At 42.2% G+C, this 19713-nt stretch overlaps 1 protein-coding gene across 3 annotated transcripts in view; it reads right to left on the reverse strand.

Moving 5' to 3' along the window:
- MTM1 (myotubularin 1) overlaps window positions 1-19713 on the reverse strand; it is a 98835-nt gene that overhangs the window by 1827 nt on the left and 77295 nt on the right. For all 3 annotated transcript variants that reach the window (XM_081221465.1, XM_081221464.1, XM_081221466.1), the window contains exons 10-14: window positions 17581-17766; window positions 14201-14407; window positions 13034-13126; window positions 12308-12421; window positions 7068-7244 (exon numbers count right to left, since the gene is read on the reverse strand). In XM_081221465.1, the coding sequence (XP_081077591.1) occupies window positions 7068-7244; window positions 12308-12421; window positions 13034-13126; window positions 14201-14407; window positions 17581-17766 (777 nt within the window). The remainder of the gene's footprint in view (window positions 1-7067; window positions 7245-12307; window positions 12422-13033; window positions 13127-14200; window positions 14408-17580; window positions 17767-19713) is intronic.

The raw sequence follows: 19713 nt of genomic DNA on the forward strand, positions 1-19713 counted from the left end.
TCTGGTGATTCCTGTAGCTCTACATCCTCATTAGAACGTAGCAACGTAAGAGAAAGAGTTTTTGCCAATTTGATGAGTATAACATGGTATCTCATGGTAGCTTTAGTTTGCACCACTCTGCCTTAGCACATCTTTTCACATGCATGGCTGAAAGCAGTGGCTCTGATGGGCAGCCTAGTGTGAATCTCCAGTCTGCCTCTTAACAGCTGTGTAACAACTCTCTGGGTGCCTCCATTTCCCTATCTGTCAAATGGGAATAAAACCAGCCCAGACCACAGGGTTGTTGTGAGACTGAAGTTAGTCAATACAGTCTGTTCTGGTACAACACTGATGTCTTTGATTGATAAATAGGGGACTGATGGCAGTACAAAGGTAGAAGTTACACCAAAACACAATGAGATTCTCCCTGGTACCAATTTAAGTACCAATTTAATACTTGCTACTTTTTTTTTTTTCGGTATGCGGGCCTCTCACTGTTGTGGCCTCTCCCGTTGCGGAGCACAGGCTCCAGACGCGCAGGCTCAGCGGCCATGGCTCATGGGCCCAGCCGCTCCGCGGCATGTGGGATCTTCCCAGACTGGGGCACGAACCCGTGTACCCTGCATCGGCAGGCGGACTCTCAACCACTGCACCACCAGGGAAGCCCAATATTTGGTACTTTTATTTAACATCCCTGGGATGTTAATTGTTTAAACTTTTGTACTGAGATACAAATTACATACAGTAATGCACACAAATCTTTAAAAAATGTTCAGCTCAATGAATCTTTGCATACATATACACTAATGTAATCACCACCCAGGTCAAAATATACAACAGAACAGACCCTAGACTCCCTTGCCAACATGTTAAGGTTCGGAAGTGATCAAGGGAAAGCTTCTAGAAAGCTTGAGCAATATATGAGGACATTAAGAAAAAAGCTGAAAGTCTACAGAAGTGCCTTCCTTTATGGCTAGTGGCTTCTAGAACTGTCCTGCTTTCCACTGCATTAAGCTATCTGCTGAAGCTGCGAGTACCAACAAGGAAGTTGCAAAGACGCTACGCTGATGAAGAAGGCTATACCCTGGATCTGACTTGTACTGGTCAGGAGAATGGTCTGTATCAGAAGCAGATGCTCTCCAGGACCTGCATCTCACAGAAGGGGGCAGGAGCCCTGGGGTTTAAGACTGTGTATGAGTTTCCTGTGGCTGCCATAACAAACGAACATCAACTTGATGGTTTAAAACAACAGAAATTTATTTTCTCACAGTTCTGCAGGGCAGAAAGCCCCAAATCAGGCTGTCAGCAGGGCCACACTCCCTTTGCAGGCTCTAGGGGAGGAGCCTTCCTTGCCTCTTCTAGCTTCTGGCAGCTCTAGGTTTCCTTGGCTTGTGGCCACATCACTCCAATCATTCTCTGTTTTTACATGGCCTCATCCTGTCTGTCTCTCAAATCTTCCTCTCTTCTCTTATGAGGACACGCATCATTGGATTTAGGGCCTGACTAAATCCAGGAGGATCTCATTTTGAGATCCTGAACTTAATTATATCTGTAAAGACCCTTTTTCCAAATAAGGTCACATTGACAGGTTCCAAGTGGATGTGTCTTTTGGAGGCCACCATTCAACCCACCACGGGCTGCCAAGGCCTGATGGCTGCTTTCATCAGCGCTCTGGTTACAGAGGTGCACGGGTTTGGAGGGGTTTCCTCCTACCTTCTAGCCCCATCCCTCCTGTAAGTCCCTGTTCTTTTTACTGCATGACTTTGCAGAATGTAAGGTTTTTTCCAAAATGCGTATTGGCATCAGAGCAGGAATGCTTGGTAGAGCACCTGACACCCAGTAAGTGCTGTGCACTGCCCGTTAATACCCTTTGCCCATTTTTCTCTGCATGTGCTCCACTGAGGGCCGGCCACTGCTCTAGGTGCTCAGGATCCATCAGTGAACAAAGGAGGCCCAAATGCCTACTTTTATGGCGTTTCTCTTCCAGCAGGGGGAGACAGACAGACAACGAAGACAACCCCGTGAGGTACACAGGACATGGAAGGTGATGAGGACTACGGAAAAGCAGAGCAGGGTGAGCGGGATGGGGACACGCTGGTTACACGCTCAACAGGGAGGCGACCAAGCAGATGCCTGAGTGTCTTGAGGCTGAGCAAGGAGCCCCGTGTGGCCAAATCAGGGTGTGTGAGCAGGAGTCTTCGGTGAGCAGGCCAGGAGGTCAGAGAGGTCAGGCATGGGCCGGGGGCCACACAAGGCCTCAGAGGTCTGAGGCTTTGGGCCTTGGGCTTTGGCCTTGGGCTCTGACCCCGGGGGAGGCGAGCGGCTGCCTGGACAGTGCTGAGGAGAGGAGTGCTGGCATCTGGGGGGTATATTTCACAAGGAGCACTTTGGCTGTCGTGCTGAGAACAGACTAGAAGGAAGCAAGCTCAGAATCTGAGAGTCCAGCTGGAAGGCTCTGCAGCCACACACGGCCCCAGGCTCGGAGGCCAGACGGGTTTCTGAAGGCCGAGCCCAGCAAGCTCTCCTGACAGCCTGGGATGAGAGAGCAGGGAGACAAGGATGACTGGAAAACGGAAGCTCACCTGTAGTGACAAGGGCGTTTGCTGGGGATGCGTATGTTCACAACCTCGACTGTGCTCCTGGTGTCACAGGTGGAGACACATGTGAAAACCCACCGCACTGCACACTTGCAACGTGTACAGATTACTATATGTCAATTAGGCCTCAAGGAAGCTGTTGTTTTAAAGTGGGCGGGCGGGAGGATGACTGTAAGGTTTCTGGGCAGGGCGTGTAGGATGGAGCTGCCGAGCACTGTGATGAGGAGGCCGGCGGCAGGAGCAGGTACGGGGAATGGGAGGTCTTTGTGGACGTGTGACATCTGCTGTGCCAGGACCACTTACCAGTAAACATTTACCATCCACAGTCCATTCTTTCCCCTCCGCCACTTTCTCACCCTCCCCAGTCTCCGAACCTGCATGCTCTGTTTCTGGTCTTGGCTATTTTGAAAACCTCTCTTTCCCATATGACTGTTAGAATCTGTTTGTTATTGTACCAGCAAGTACAATTAAGACAAGACAAAGAAATGAGAAGTAAAAAAATCATTTTTGCCGATGACGAGGCTATAGAGTTAGAAAACTATTAGAAATAAAAAGACAATTCGATATAGTAATGGGTACAAAATATGTAGAAGTCATTAGTCTATAAACAAACAAAACCAATTTAGAGGATGTAATAGGAAAGAGGGCATTTGTGACAGTGTAGCAAAGGACACAATGATGAGAAATGAAATGCGTAGTCAAGTGACTATAAATCCCACACCTCGACGTCTCCCTTGGGGAATGAAGCATGAAGTTCTAACTTTTCTATCGGAAATGACTTAAACCCCACCCAGGTAAGCCTGTGAATGTCTGTCCTTGTTGTCATCCTAAGCAAAACGGGAACTGCCCGGGGCAACTCTGGTTCACAGCCACGTGGAGTGCAGAGGTCCCCAAAGGACAATACGCGACTCACCAGCAGCCGAAGGTCCCACTCAGGTTTATGTGACTAAATTATCCTTTGGATTTCAGCATGAGCAACTTCCTCATATTACATAAAACTACCAAGCCTGCTTATTCATAGCTTGTCAAATGTAAGCATCGGTCTGGTAGTTTACCACAGTAACTGCTTGTATACCAACTGGGCCACACAACTGAGTAATGATTTCAGTGGTTAAGGATATTCTTTTAGGTCTACGTTATATAATTTGCAAAGTCCTATGTGATTGGACTGTAATCTATTTCTGTATGAAATAATGTCCTGCATAAGATCTTTCGGGAAACCTGATGCACTTCATTCACACTTTCATTTCCACATTTCTCCTCGAGTGTTTATCATCATCGGCTTATGTCCCTGTGGGCAGAGACCACCTCTTCTTAATTTCTGGGTCCCCTCAGTGCCTGACGCATGGGAATGTTCAGTATTTGGTAGATGAAAACGCAAGATGCCGAGAGCGACAGTAAAGATGCGTGTAGGATCCTTGATGTTCAGAAAATCTATATAGAAAGGGTAAGTTATTTTCTTCGGGTAAATGTCACAGATCCTAAAACACACCAATCAGTGTCTCAAAATAAAAACCTCAATCAAACAAATATGCATTCCTACCTGGCCCAGTTCCATTTTGCTAAGCTCTGGGAGAATAAGGGGGAGAAACACATCACAGTAAGTTCTGCCAGTGATGTCCCTGCAAACTTGACTTGTCACACAATTGTCATTACCTTTGTATATCATAAATGAATTGCTCTAAATGCCTGCAATTTCAAGAATTTCTCCAAGTACAAATGGGTGACAGGAGATTACAGAATCTGTACAGAAATTGTCAACATTTTCTAAAAAACAATAGTTTTTTAAAAAGCCATGATAAATATGGAAAAGGTGAAATTTATAGGACAAACAGTGCTCATCTATATGTTTTATTCAGAAAAGGAACACACCCCATGTAACACTGCTTAGAACCGTGTAAAAATTCCCATTTCCTCTTTACTTGATATTCCAAATGCTGGAAGCTATGCTAAAGGCATTCCCTCTGTGTGCTTCTCAAATCCCAAACTAAACAAGTGAATGTTCTCAAGCCCTGGAATCTGTCACTTTCCAAAAGACTACACATTTCAACCATTACGAAATTGCAAAAGGCTTTCATGCAAGCAAGCAGAGACCTTGAAACAAGAGGGACAGCTTAAATGTGCATTTCCCCAGTGGGAAGAGAGAGCACACACACACTGGCGTGTGGCCAGCTGCCAGAGTGGAATAAACAAACTGAGGGACAGACTGAGCACCGGGCCCTGCTGTTGCCCGACTATTTGTAGTGGGATTAAAGCTGCTGCTTATGCAAGACTGGCCTGGGACTGCAGGAAAACATGCAAACCTTTACAGAGAGCAATCGCAAATACTGACTATTTAGAGCACTTAGAACAAATGGCTCAGTGGACATACTTCTGAGACCTCACAAACAGGCTGGACTTTCCTTCTGATCTTGTATGCAGTGAGGCTGGGAGAAGGGAAAGCCTGACTGTGCCTTTAATAAAATGTGCAGTCTTTCGCTTCAAAAATCACTATTGCCATGTTGGACCGAGAAATGGCCAAATGACTGTACTATCCTTTGACAGATCAATTATCTTTACTTTAGAAGTAAAGACCTTCAGTAAAGAGCACTCTGATATTAGCTGACAAGTACATACACCTGAACAGAGAGTAGAAAATGTTCCTTTTCCTTAAAGGATCATCTCAGTCTAGTCGCTGGAAAAAACCTTCTTATGATGTCTAACAACTTATAATGATTAAAGAAAATCCTTGACAATCAAAACTCAGAATTTTTCCAGAGCTTTAAATTAGTTTACATCTTAGTAAAAAAAATTGTATTATTCATGTTGTCAGGAAAAATGTAAGTTTAACACCAATCAAAATAAATGGTTTAGTGGGGCTTCCCTAGCGGCACAGTGGTTGAGAGTCCGCCTGCCGATGCAGGGGACACGGGTTCGAGCCCTGGTCTGGGAAGATCCCACACGCCGTGGAGTAACTATGCCTGTGTACCACAACTACTGAGCCTGCGCTCTAGAGCCAGCGAGCCACAACTACTAAGCCCGCGAGCCACAACTACTGAAGCCCACGCTCCTAGAGCCCATGCTCCACAACAAGAGAAACCACAATGAGAAGCCTGTGCACCACAACAAAAGAGTAGCCCCCACTCGCTGCAACTAGAGAAAGCCCGCATGCAGCAACGAAGACCCAACACAGCCAAAAATCATAAATAAATAAATTAAATTAATTTAAAAAATAAATGGTTTAGTAATTAAAAACAATATATAACTAAAGTTGTGTTTAAAAGCAAGTGTCATAGATGAATGGATAAAGAAGATGTGGCACATATATACAATGGAATATTACTCAGCCATAAAAAGAAACGAAATTGGGTTATTTCTAGTGAGGTGGATGGACCTAGAGTCTGTCATACAGAGTGAAGTAAGTCAGAAAGAGAAAAACAAATACCGTATGCTAACACATATATATGGAATCTAAGGAAAAAAAAAGGTTCTGAAGAACCTAGGGGCAGGACGGGAATAATGATGCAGATCTACTAGAGAATGGACTTGAGGACATGGGGAGGGGGAAGGGTAAGCTGGGACGAAGTGAGAGAGTGGCATGGACATATATACACTACGAAACATAAAACAGATAGCTAGTGGGAAGCAGCCGCATAGCACAGGGAGATCAGCTTGGTGCTTTGTGACCACCTAGAGGGGTGGGATAGGGAGGGTGGGAGGGAGGGAGATGTAAGAGGGAAGAGATATGGGAACATATGTATATGTATAACTGATTCACGTTTTTATAAAGCAGAAACTAACACACCATTGTAAAGCAATTAGACTCCAATAAAGATGTTAAAAAAACCCATTAAAAACAGATGCTTAGTCAATAAAATAGTTGAGCCAAGTGGACTCAAAAAATAAAAAAAATAAAAGCAAGTATCATTTTTTTAGTCTGCTCTTTTTCCTTTCATAATATTTTTGAAAAGCCATAAAAAAGAACAAAATAATGCCATTTGCAGCAACATGGATGAACCCAGAGATTGTCCATACTGAGTGAAGTAAGACACAGAAAGACAAATATCATATGACATTGCTTGTAAGTGGAATCTTAAAAAAGGGTATAAACAAACTTAGCTACAAAACAGAAGTAGAGTCACAGATATAGAAAATAAACTTATTGTTACCAAAGGGGAAAGGTGGGGGGAGGGATAAATTGGGAGACTGGGATTGACATATACACACTACTATATATAAAATAGATAACTAATAAGGACCTACTGTATAGCACAGGGGACTCTACTCAATACTCTGTGATGGCCTATATGGGAAAAGAATCTAAAAAAGAGTGGATATAGGTATATGTATAACAGATTCACTTTGCTGTTCACCTGAAAGTAACACTACATTGTAGATCAACTATACCCCAATAAAAATTTAAAATAAAATAAAAAATTAAAAAAAATACTACATAACATTATTTAAGTCCAGAAGTAGTAGTCAGTCGACATCACTTGCTACTTCACTTACTTGTTGCTTAATTCTGGGGTTCCATCTAATGTAGTAATTCACCCAAAGTTCCAAGTGACGCATACTGGCAACTGGATATAAAACTCGATTGATTTCTTTAGCGTAGAAGGGATTTTTGAATTTGTCTTTATTACTGTTTATCAGCGACCATAAAGAAACAGTTCTTTCTGTAACTTTCTAGAGGAAAGAGAAAGTGGAAAGCCTAAGTAAAAACACAGCCCGGTACACAAACCATTTTGCAGGCTGCAGCGATACAGCTGAGCATCAACGTGAATCACACATGTACATTATCACCATAATAGCTCAAAAAGCCTTCTGCGTCTGGGAGTGCTGAGCACCACTTCCCAATATTTGCATAGATAATGGCTTGAGAGCCACTGTTTCTGCCTGAAGAGAGAGGGAAAGGATGCTCTAACATTAAATGCAACTCACTGACCTAAGAAGACTATTCCTGGCTAGGGAAAACATTTACGAACAGATGGGCAGTACGCTCTTTTGAATTCAGCAGCAAGAAAAATTATCATAAGATCTCGCTGACTTTTTCCATTTTTGTGTTTGTTAGAACTACAAAATCTCAACCTGTATCTACTTGACAGTAGGCATCCAGACAAAGCGTTATGTTAATCAAACATCCAGATGTTTAATGCATCATGCCAGTATCCAGATATTTGAAACACGTGGATAACTGACTTCATTGAATCTTCAATTTTCAGTCTGGTATCCATCATCTCATACAGATATTCACATCTTCATTGTTTTTTAATTATAGGTTTTTACCCATTTTGATCATAAGTAGAGGAAAATCAAAACTTGGGAAATAAAAGTACAAATATTAAAATTACTGAAGGCAGAATTGGAAACTCTTCCTAGTAATGACGTCAAGAAGAAAGGACCAGTAAGCTAAAACTGGAAGTTGAAAAGAACAGCTTGAAATAGTGACTGAAGAAATTTTTTGAACATACACATTTTGTGAATGTGAACGGTAATAATAGCAGCATAATTTTGCCTTCCTTGGGATCCACCTAAAACTTCATTTGTCCCTTTCTGATTCCACAGTCTACACTGCCTTGTGTTTATTGGCATGCTTGTTTTTATTTTTATACATACACACAGTTGATATAAAGTCAAACAGCTTGACAAGGTTTGTTATGAAAAAAGTAGTCTCTCATCTTTCTCCCTTTCTCCCAAGCAACTGTGTTTGATTTTAAAAATTGATTTGGTTATTTGGTACTTACCTCCGCCCCTGTGAGAAACACCCTTTTCTTGCTACTTGTTGACTTTAAAGTTACAGGCATTAACTGCTGACACTGCCACAGCGAGAACGTTCCTCCCCATCCTGCTGCGCTCACACCTTCTACCCTGCCTCAGACCCTCAGTTTACAGCGTTGCTCTGGTTAGATCCATGTTTAGGGTTTAGATTGCTATGACTCAGCAAATGCTATTCCCAGGTAAGTCATGTCTTTTCTACTCTGATTTCTTATCCTGTACAATTTTTGGTTTTGTTTTCCTTTAATTTAACAGCTGTCTATTCTGCTTGCTTACTTCTCTTGGCATCTATCACTCATTCAACCCCAAACTCTTCCTCCAATGTCTTTAAAACTCTGATCAGGACACTCAGCACATCTGGAGTCCCCAGGTGCATCCTGGGAGGAAGGAGCTGCCTCGGCCGCCCCCGCGCCATGCACCCAGCTCTCATTCAGGAAGTCTCTTCTGTTTCGCCCTCTGAGGCTTCCCTTTGGCCTCTCTGTGCTGGAGCTCCTGGCTTCCTGAACTCCATGCAGTCTTCTTTCTTGATGCCACGTGTGTCTGAGGATACGTTTGGTCTACTTCACATCTGGTTGACAGTTGGGTGGCGAGAGGATTCTAGGTTGAAACCATTTTCCTTTAAAATTCGGAAGGCAATGCTCCGCTGACTTATACTTTCCAATATTGCTGCTGAAGAATTCAAAGTCTTCCTTACTTCTGTTTCTTTGCACATAACCCACTCTTCTTCTCTTTGGAAGCCTGAAGGGCCTTTCCTTTCTCCCTGGTGTTCTGAGACTTCACAAAGATGTGCTTTACTGTGGGTCTCTTCTTGTCCACTGTGCCTGGGCACTTGGTAGGCCTTTCAATGTGGAAACTCACACACCTCAATTCTGGGAAATATTCTCACATTATTCCGGTGATTTCCTGCTCTTCTTTGCCTATTTTCCCTTTCTAGAACTCCTATGATTTGGATATTGGACTCCAGAACTGATCTTCTAGTTTTCTTATCTCCATTTCCTACCTGTCTCTATGCCCTACTTTTTGGGAGACTTCAACCTAATCTTACAACTCTTCTGCTGAATTTTAAATTTCTATTGATAGTACATTTTTAAAAATTAATTAATTAATTTTTGGTTGCGTTGGGTCTTCGCTGCTGTGCGCAGGCTTTCTCTAGTTGTGGCGAGTGGGGACTACTCTTTGTTGCAGCGCACCAGCTTCTCGTTGCGGTGGCTTCTCTTGTTGCAGAGCATGGGCTCTAGGCACAAGGGCTTCAGTAGTTGTGGCACACGGGCTTAGTTGCTCCGTGGCATGTGGGATCTTCCCCGACCAGGGCTCTTCCCCAGGGCTCAAACCCATGTCCCCTGCATTGGCAGGTGGATTCTTAACCACTGTGCCACCAGGGAAGTCCCTGATAGCATGTTTTTAATTTCAAGTTTTCTTATCTCTAAATGTTCTTTCTAAATAATATCCTGTTATTATTTCATGGTACCAATATTTTCCTATCTTTCTTGGAATATTAACTGATAGCTTCCTGTCTAGGTTTCTCCCCACCCTACATGGTAACTATTTTCTCCAAGCTGTTTTATTTCTCTCCTGCTTGTTGCTATTATGTAAGCTCTGAAGTCATGAGGCTTGTCAACCTGAGCTTCACCATGGGGAACCCTAGCTGTTGGTAATCTTTAGGTCCTTTTTCTTGGGCTAGTCAGTTTCTCTAGAGATGATTCCTTTTTTTTTCCCAAATTGAAGTGTAGTTCACGTACCATAAAATTCACCATTTTAAAGTCTACAATTCACTGGCTTTTAGTACTTTCCCAATGTTGTCCAACTGCCACCTCTATGAAGTTCTAAGACATTTTCATCATCCCCAAAGGAAACCCTGTACACATTAAGAAGTCACTCCCCATTCTCCCCTCCCTCCAGCCCGTCAACCACAAATGTGCTTTCTGTCTCTATGGACTTGTTTTTCTGGACGTTTCATATAAATGAAATCATACAATATGTGCCTTTTGTGTCTGGCTCCTTTCACTTAGCACGTTTTCAAGGTTCATCTGTTTGTGGCATGGGTCAGAACGTCATTCCTTTTGATGGCTGAATAATATTCCACTGAATGGATAGACCACATTTAGTTCATCTATTCATCAGCTGATGGACAGTGGGGTTGTTGACGTCTTTTAGCTATTCTGAGTAGGGCTGCCATGAACATCTGTGTCTAAGTTTTTGTTTCAACCCCTGTTTTCATTCCTCTTGGGTACATACCACTAGCAACATCCAAGGGTTCCATTTTCTCCCCATCCTTGCCAACAGGCTCTCACCTGAAAGATAAGGACCTGCCGCCAGAATGCTGGGAGTGAGCAGGGGACATGGGCTGGGTCTCTCACAGACCAGCTCTTCCCATTCACCTCATCCCCTGAGGACACTCAGGTCCCCAACCCGGATACCTACTCTCACCCTCTCTCGAGAAGAAACCTCTGTCCTTAACTCCAGAGACAAGTGGACGTGATCTGGGGAAAGCTACCTGCTTATACTAAACAGACCCTCAGGTTATCTTTTTTATTCCCCTTCAAGTTATCTTACCCTTCCCTCTTTGCCCCATACGCTGGTACACCTTTGCCCCAGAACCCCTGAGTCATATGGGGTTGCTGTGATGCAAAGTGGCCTGGTTCTTGGCTTGCCCGCTGCTGGTTTGTGAGTCACTTTTCTCAAGTAAAGTTATTTCCCACTTATCTACTAAGTTTCCAGCTTCCAAGTTTGTTGCTGTGTCTCCTTCCTTATTTCCCCCTGTTCTTGGGGGTTTATGCCTTTTAAAAAAAATTTCCCTTACTGACATTTTTATGGCATTTTGGGAGGGTGACCTTGCATGCCTTTTACAGCCATCCATACTCCAATAGCCAAGATATGGAAGCAACCTAACTGTCCACCAACAGATGACTGGATAAAAAAGATGTGCTAGGGGCTTCCCTGGTGGCGCAGTGGTTAAGAATCCACCTGCCAATGCAGGGGACACGGGTTCAATCCCTGGCCCGGTAAGGTCCCACATGCCGCGGACCAACTAAGCCCGTGTGCCACAACTACTGAGCCTGCGCTCTAGAGCCCATGAGCCACAACTACTGAGTCCACGTGCCACAACTACTAAAGCCCGCACACCTAGAGCCTGTGCTCCACAACAAGAGAAGCCACTGCAATGAGAAGCCCGCACACCGCAATGAAGAGTAGCCCCCACTCGCCACAACTAGAGAGAAGCCCGCGTGCAGCAACGAAGACCCAACGCAGCCAAAAATAAAATAAATAAAATAAAAATAAATAAAAAAAGAAGATGTGCTATGTATATACAATGGAATATTACTCAGCCATTAAAGAATGAAATAATGCCATTTGCAGCAACACGGATGGACCTGGAGGGTATTATGCTAAGGGAAATAAGTCAGACAGAGAATGACAAATACTGTACGTGTCCACTTATATGAGGAATCTATAAAACAAAAGTGAGCAAATGTAACAAAACAGAAACAGACTCACCAATATAGAGAACGAACTAGTGGTTACTAGCAGGGAGAGGGAAGGTGGGAGGAGCAAGATAGGGGTGGGGGATTAAGACGGACAAACTATTAGGTATAAAATAAATAAGCTATAAGGATATGTAGCACAGGGAAATACAGCTGTTATTTTGTAATAACTTTAAATGGGGTATAATCTATAAAACTATTGAATCACTGTGTTGTACACCAGAAACTTATACAATATTGTAATTCATCTATACCTCAACAAAAAAGTCATTCCTACTCCCTGAAGGCAAAGTCAATGTCTTACCCCTGAAGTAAACACCACACACTCAATAACCCCTGGTTGAAGTGAAAACACCCAAGCTTGGGGTACAGAATGAGAAACTTTGCATTAACCACAAACCAAGCTATCAAATTCTTTGTTATTTCACAGCAGATTAAACACATTTTGGTGAGTCTTTAACTAAAAAGATGTTAAAGATGTTAAACACTCACCTGTTTCTCTCGAGCGGATTCACAGTTGTATAAGAAAGTACCAAAGCGGCAACTATACAGATGATCCAAAATTATAATCAAAAACCGTTCATTGAATTCAAAAGCTGTAGGGAACTAGACAAAAACAAACAAGCAAACAATGTATGAAAACTTGGGGCTGATCTCGCACAGAGCTGAGAAGAGGTGCATAAATGTTCCAGAAGGACAGCTGAGGCTGTGGTCTGCAGCATGCTACAGCTCACCTGTTGGTGCTTTGCACAGGGCTGAAGAGCTTAACTGAGCATCAAGTAAAGGAATAAAGAGGGAAAAAAAGAAAATAAGCCCATTTTCTGGGCTCTCCTGAGCGTACAGGACACACAGGATGGTTTAATTATTTATGGTAGTCTAAGGTAGCAGACACGCCTACACACAAATGCCAGCATAGGATGAATTGGAAAAGACGACTTGCTATTGTCAATTATGCTGCTTCTCCACTAGCAGAGAGAGTACAGTTAAATATTAAAATTTTAAAACTTTATTATGAAAAATCCCAGTGAATATAAATAGTAGTGAGAACAAAAAAAGTGAACCCCGTGTACCCACCACCCAGCCTCAACAGTTATTTGCACATGGCCAAACTTGTTGCATCTCTATCCCTACCCTGTGTTACTCTGAGGCTAATCCCAGATATTATATCAAAATATTTAAACATTAAGTCAGATGTATTTTCATCCTAATATCTCTTACCTGTTTTGACATCTGCCATACACAATCAACAAACTGGAGAAAAATAGGAGATCGGTCAGCGTCGGCGTGGTTTTTATCGCCATGACCTATTCTCTGAAAGGAAGTGATGATTTGTTTTAATCTCTGGGTACAAAACTGAGGAAGCATACAACTCACAAAATGTGACAATCACAACTCAGCAATCTGCATTCCAAACGCCAAGCTTCTCAGAGAGTGAATAGTATTTTTTTTTCCCATGGCAATACAGAAAAGAACGTATGGTTTCAAAATAATGGAAATTAAGTATATAAACTTCTATAATATATCAATACAAACTGAGAAAGCATCATGATGCTATGTGAACATGACAACTATTTTATCCGGTTGGAATTTTGTACAAGTCGTGGGCAGCTGCAGGTAGAGTTAAGTTACCAGTTGCGAAGGGACCAATCCCAAAGTTTCAAGTCTTGAAACCATGTCCAAAAGGGTGTGATTATTATAATTAAAAGTTCTTTTAAAAAAGGTTCTTTCTCAAAAACAAGACAAAAACCTCACCATTTATTCATTTACTAAACAATGACTCTTTCTACTTGACGATGCTATTCACACTACTTGTGAAATTTAGATGAAGGCTACAAGGCTACACAGCAGTGTTTCTGACACTGTCTATGGATTCTCTTCATGAGAACCATGTGGGGAACTTGTTGAAAATGCTTATTCAAAGGGTGCCTGGAAACAAGACACCCTTTTAATAGGAAATTTAATTTTAATAGGTTCTTTAGGAAAATAGGAAATAGGAATTTTAATAGGTTCTTTTGGTTTTCAAAATGTCTATCAGAGAATAGTAAAAGCCTCAACAAAAAGTCTAGCATTTCTACAAAATATTTGGCTCTAATAGTTATAATATTAGTTGAGAAAGGAGTATCTTCCTTCTTTTGCACAATTTCAATTTAAACACTTTTTGTATTACTTTCAAGCGAAACTGTTAATAGCGCAGGTGGATAAATATGTCTCCTAAAAAGACTGGCTAAACCCAAGGCGTCACACATTTTCAAACCTGCAGAGTGTGTTTTATTACACTCCTCAGATTTTCTTTTTAAAAGGAAATCACTGGTTTCACAAATAGTTTTTTTAATCCCAGATGGTGGTGATCAGACATTTAAAAAACTAGCTTTATTGTTTACTTACAGATGCGAATTTGTGTCCAAAACTGATCCATTCTTTTTGGACCAATATTTCAAAGCCCTCGATGCTCCGGTAATAACTGTCCAACATCAGCATGGCCAGGGACGTCAGCTGGGCAGTCCTGTCCCATCCGTCGCTGCAGTGCACCACCACTGAGCTCTTCCCTGAAGAAACCCTGTCTGCAACCTGGATGGCTCCCGTCAAAACGAGCTGCCAAAGAAAAACATGCGAGTCAGTAGCTAGCTGGAAGGGACTGCTTAAATTTGAACTTATAGCTTTTAGCCCTAGTTAAAGATCATTTTAAAATACTGTTAACATCTAGAACAGAAAGAATTCTGAAAACGGAAGGCCAGAAGCTGCAGGGTCTGTTGCTTTTCCTCTACAGAAACTGCCTTCGAATGCAAGTAGGTATTAAAAAACAAGACAAATACACAAAAGCCAAACTGCATTTCAAGCTTTCTTTCACATATGTGATTGTACGAGTTCACTAGGGCTGTTGTAACAAAGCCACACAGACTGGGTGGCTTAAATGACAGAAATGTATTATCTCCCAGTTCTGGAGGCTGGAAGTCCAAGATCAAGGTGTGGGCAGGGTCATGCTCCCTCTGAAGGCTCTAGGGAAGGACCTGTTCCAGGTCTATCTCAAAGCTTCTGGTAGTTCCTTGCCTTCTGGCAGCATAACTCCAGTCTTCAGATGGTATTTCCCCTGAGCATGTATCTGTGTCCAAATTTCCCCTTTTCATAAGGACACCAGCCTTATCGAATGAAGGGCCCACCCTACTCCAGTCAGACCTCATCTTAACCAATCACATCGGCAGTGACCCTATTTGCAAATAAGGTCACACCCTAAGGTACTGGGGGTCAGGACGTCAACATATAAACTTTGGGAGGACACAATGCAACCAATAACAGTGATCACATTAGAAAAATCACTGGCCCAAGAGGTCCAGTCTAGACCTTAAAGGCATGATACAATGGAAATCACCTTCTGGCCTTTAAATTGACAAGATATGAACTCTTATGTGGCTCATAAATAGCAGAATCCTTACCTAAAGATAAACTGACAGCCTCTAGTAGAAATTTGAGACCTAGCGGTGACTAAATGTATGCATACAAAGAGCTACTGATGTCATTTTTGATGACTTAAGTATTTACAGAAGTATACTTTACAAACAGTAGAATTTACCTGTAAGTGTACACTTCGAAAAGGTTTAATAAATTTATACAGTTTTGCGACCATCACCACCATCCAGTGGCAGAGCAGTTCTATTACCCAAAATGGTTCCGGGTGCCAATCTCTGTTCCCACCCTCAGCCCCAGACAACCACTGATTTGCTTTCTGTCTCTACAGTTTTGCCTTTACTAGAAATTTCATAGAAATGGAATTCTACATTAGGTGGTCTTTTATGTCTGGCTTCTTTCACTCAGCATAATGTTTTTGAGGTTCATCCATGTTGTAGCCTGTACTGGTTAGACTCCATGACCAAAGGTCTGGGTTTGAAACCTCATTCCATTTTTAACGTGTCTCACCTTGAGCCAATCACATAACTGTGGTTCTTTTCATGCTCAAGTAAGGAGTGAATGGTACCCCCAACCAGTATATTCACCTTTTCAGACCTGTGTGGTTATTTCCTTTAAAAAATTAAACACACCTATGCAGTGGTTAAGAATCCACCTGCCAATGCAGAGGACATGGGTTCGAGCCCTGGTCCAGGAAGATCCCACATGCCACGGAGCGACTAAGCCCGTGAGCCACAACTACTGAGCCTATGCTCTAGAGCCCTCGAGCCACAACTACTGAGCCTGCACGCTGCAACTAGTGAAGCCTGTGAGCTCTACAGACCGTGCTCCGCAACAAGAGAAGTGACCGCGATGAGAAGCCCGCGCACCGCAACGAAGAGCAGCCCCCACTCGCCACAACTAGAGAAAGGCCGCATGCAGCCATGAAGACCCAACGCAGCCAAAAAATAGATTAATAATAATAAAAAAATTTAAACCCACGTAAACTGTATCTTTTTGCTTTGTCTGCAAAAGCCCTTGAAGAGCCATTCTCAAAACCTACAGAAAAGTTATAAAGGTACTACAGAAGGTTCCCATATACTCGACCCAATTTCCCCTATTATTGACATCTTAGAATAGTATGGTACATCTGTCACAACTATGAACCAGTAATAGATATATTATTAAATTATTAATAAACTTAATTTTAATGAAGGCCATGCTTTATTCAGATTTCCTTAGTTTTTACCTAATGTTCTCTTATTCTAGTCCAGAATCCTACCCAGGACACCATATTACATTTAATTGTCACAATTAGATTTTTTGCAATTCATTTTTGAGGATGATAAATTGTGAAAAAAAACAAAAGTTCGAGAGACTAACTAAAATTATAACTCCTATTAAGTTGGAAAATAAATTTTGACTAGAAAACACTCTATCTTAATAATTCACCTATTTAAGGTTGGTTTTTTGTTTGTTTATAGAACCAAATCGTGGCTTCTAAAATTGTTAGTTCCCTCACATAACTTCACGTACTTTAAAAAAAAATTATTATTTATTTTATCTATTTATTTTTGGCTGCGTTGGGTCTTTGTTGCTGCGCACGGGCTTTCTCTAGTTGCAGCGAGCGGGGGCTACTCTTCATTGCGGTGCATGGGCTTCTCATTGTGGTGGCTTCTCTTGTTGCAGAGCATGGGCTCTAGGCGTGCAGGCTTCAGTAGTTGTGGCACAAGGGCTCAGTAGTTGTGGCTCACAGGCTCTAGAGCGCAGGCTCAGTAGTTGTGGCGCACGGGCTTAGTTGCTCCACGGCATGTGGGATCTTCCCGGGCCAGGGATCAAACCTGTGTCCCCTGCATTGGCAGGCAGATTCTTAACCACTGCACCACCAGGGAGGTCCCAACTTCAAGTACTTTTAAAAGAATGGAGGTTTTTGATGCCTCTATCAAGATGAAGGATTGAATATAATAAAAACACAAAACTCATTCTTTAAACAAAGTCAATTTGAGGTAAGTTTCAATAAAAACAATTGTTCTAGGTTCTTGAGGGTCAGAGGGTCATACCCAGTAATGGTTCAATAATAAATTATCTACTTCTAAATAAACCTGGGTGAAAGGCTCAACTACTTGCTATTGACGAGTTGGAAAGTGACATCTCTACAAATTCTAAAAAATATTCTGGAGATAATATTGTGAAATCTTTAATTTAGGTAAGCAAATTGTAAAGAAACACAAAATTGTCAAATGTAGAGCCATATACAACAAACATTTTCTCTCTCACTGTTCAGTTTTTTTTTAATTTAAGGAATCAAAAAAATTTCCTAATCCACTAAACCATTACTTTCTTTTTTATATATGTGTATCTTTTTTCAAAAAAAATATACTTGCCTTGATATGTTCCAACCAGTGAGTAGATTCTAAACTGGACAACCAGTGAGATTCTTCCACATTAGGATAAACAATGTCTTTGACTTTTTTCAAAGATTCCCGCATGACATGAATGTTGTGAATGTCTAAGAAGAAAAGTTCGGCGTTATGATAGGCGTCATCACTTTCATATCCTCCTCCTGTTGCCTAAGAAACAAGAAGATACCCAAAACAGTAAGTCGGGTTTTCTATTTCTTCAGTAACTTACACAAATATTTCAAACGTTATTGATCCTCCAAATCTCAACCTAAAAACTTGCAACTTAGATACAATAATCGATGTGACCTGACTTCCTATCTGACACTAGGCCTCAACAACATTAGTCACACTTTGAGCTAGGGAAAAAAGATGGCGAGCTGGCAATTTCCTGAGGATCTGTATTTGAGAGAAAAAATCATTTTCAAAATGTTCTATAATTACTAGCTCTTCTTCCGGATCTGGAAAGGCAAGAGCAGGTTCTGAATGGTCGCTGTCTTCCATCGGATTTTAACAGTACTCTTCAGGGGCAGGCTCCCGTGGGACTGGATGGGCTCAGACAGACCCAGGTCGATAGCTCAGTTTCAGCCCCTCTTCGCTGTGTGATCTGGGGCAAGGCACTTAACCTCCCTGCGCCTCAACGTTGTCTCCTGTAGAACAGGGGATAATACTACCTAGGTCTCATAAGATTAAAAGGAGCCAGGCTCTATAACAGCTAACACCAGCCACCATTCAATGAGCCCCTCTGACATCCCAGATACTGTGATTCTTGCTTTACATAATTTTATCTAACTCTTACAGCAATGCTGCAAGACAGGTATTACTATCTCCATTTTGAAAATGAGAAGAGATGCTATTTAGCTACCCCCAAAGTCAGAGGTAAGCAGCAGAACTTAAGACATCTGACTTCACAGCCTGAACCTTTTCTAGTGCCCCATGACTGTGTGTGTGCTATGCAAACACCAGGGACAGCGCTGCACGTGGTGGGCCCTGGAGGGACAAAAGGTTTCAAGCGGGGACGAGATGGCTACCACCTGCCGTGGCGCCTATCAGCATCCACCCGCTAGGGTGGGCGTCACTTCCCTTTCACAGGGTCGTGAAGATGCCCGTTTTCCACGAAGACAAAAAGAAACGCTCCAGTTTTGTTTAGGAACCTGGATGCATTCTGCTTAATGCTTTAAAATGCCATGGAACATGTGGCCTCTGGCCTTTTAAGAAAAAGTTAAATTATTCAGGGACCTGCGAAGAAAGCAAGCTAAAATGGAAGGATGCTAATTAACATCATAAAAACATATGAATATGCAAACTCACCAGTAAAGGTAAGTAAACAGTCAAAGCCAAGTTGTACTATCTTGGCAGTGCCCGCAGGGAACGGACAGACAAGCGACATGCCTGCCATTGCCATGGAATACCTCTTCTCTTTTCATTTACAATTGAAGGAATATAAACTTGTAGCTCGGGACAGAAGGGCCAACACATCTTATGGTTTTTTTCCGGGGTTAGTCACAGAGAAGGTTTCCTGCAGTAGAAGTAAGGCTACCACTTGAACTTCAAACCTGGAGACCTAGGTACAAGCCAGAGGCCTTGATCTCCAGAGACTCTAGGTAAGAAATTGTATTTTATTTAGACAGAAATGTGTTTTTAAAGCTTGCTACAAATGGCATCAGTAGTAAGTAGACAATAAATGTTCACTTTGTTTTTAAATAGTTATCAGCTAATGAATCCATACACAAATGGGTCATATTCCCCTCTCCTTGGTTACCCCTACCTCAGGGAATAACACCTTGCAGCTGCCATCAGAGGTCACAACAGAGGTGCACCTATCCCCCTGGCAGTCACTGTTGTGAACTGGATCTGCAAGCGTCTCACAGGAGGAGGACACACGTTACCCTCCCATGGACACGTGACCTGTTTCTCTGTACATGTGGATTGTAAACAGTTAGTGATTTTCAAAGACATTCCTAACTCTGGAGTTTCTTTCATAGATCACTGAAGATGATAGGAGGAAAAAGTAATAATTCATTGCCAAAGTTTCTGCCAAAAACAGACATGAACACAGTCCCACTTTAATTCATCACAGGCTGCTGGATCTTATCTGCCTCTAGGTTTCCTTTGTTT

This window comes from Mesoplodon bidens, assembly GCF_964165515.1.
Source record: "Mesoplodon bidens genome assembly, chromosome: X".
NCBI lineage: Eukaryota > Metazoa > Chordata > Mammalia > Artiodactyla > Ziphiidae > Mesoplodon > Mesoplodon bidens.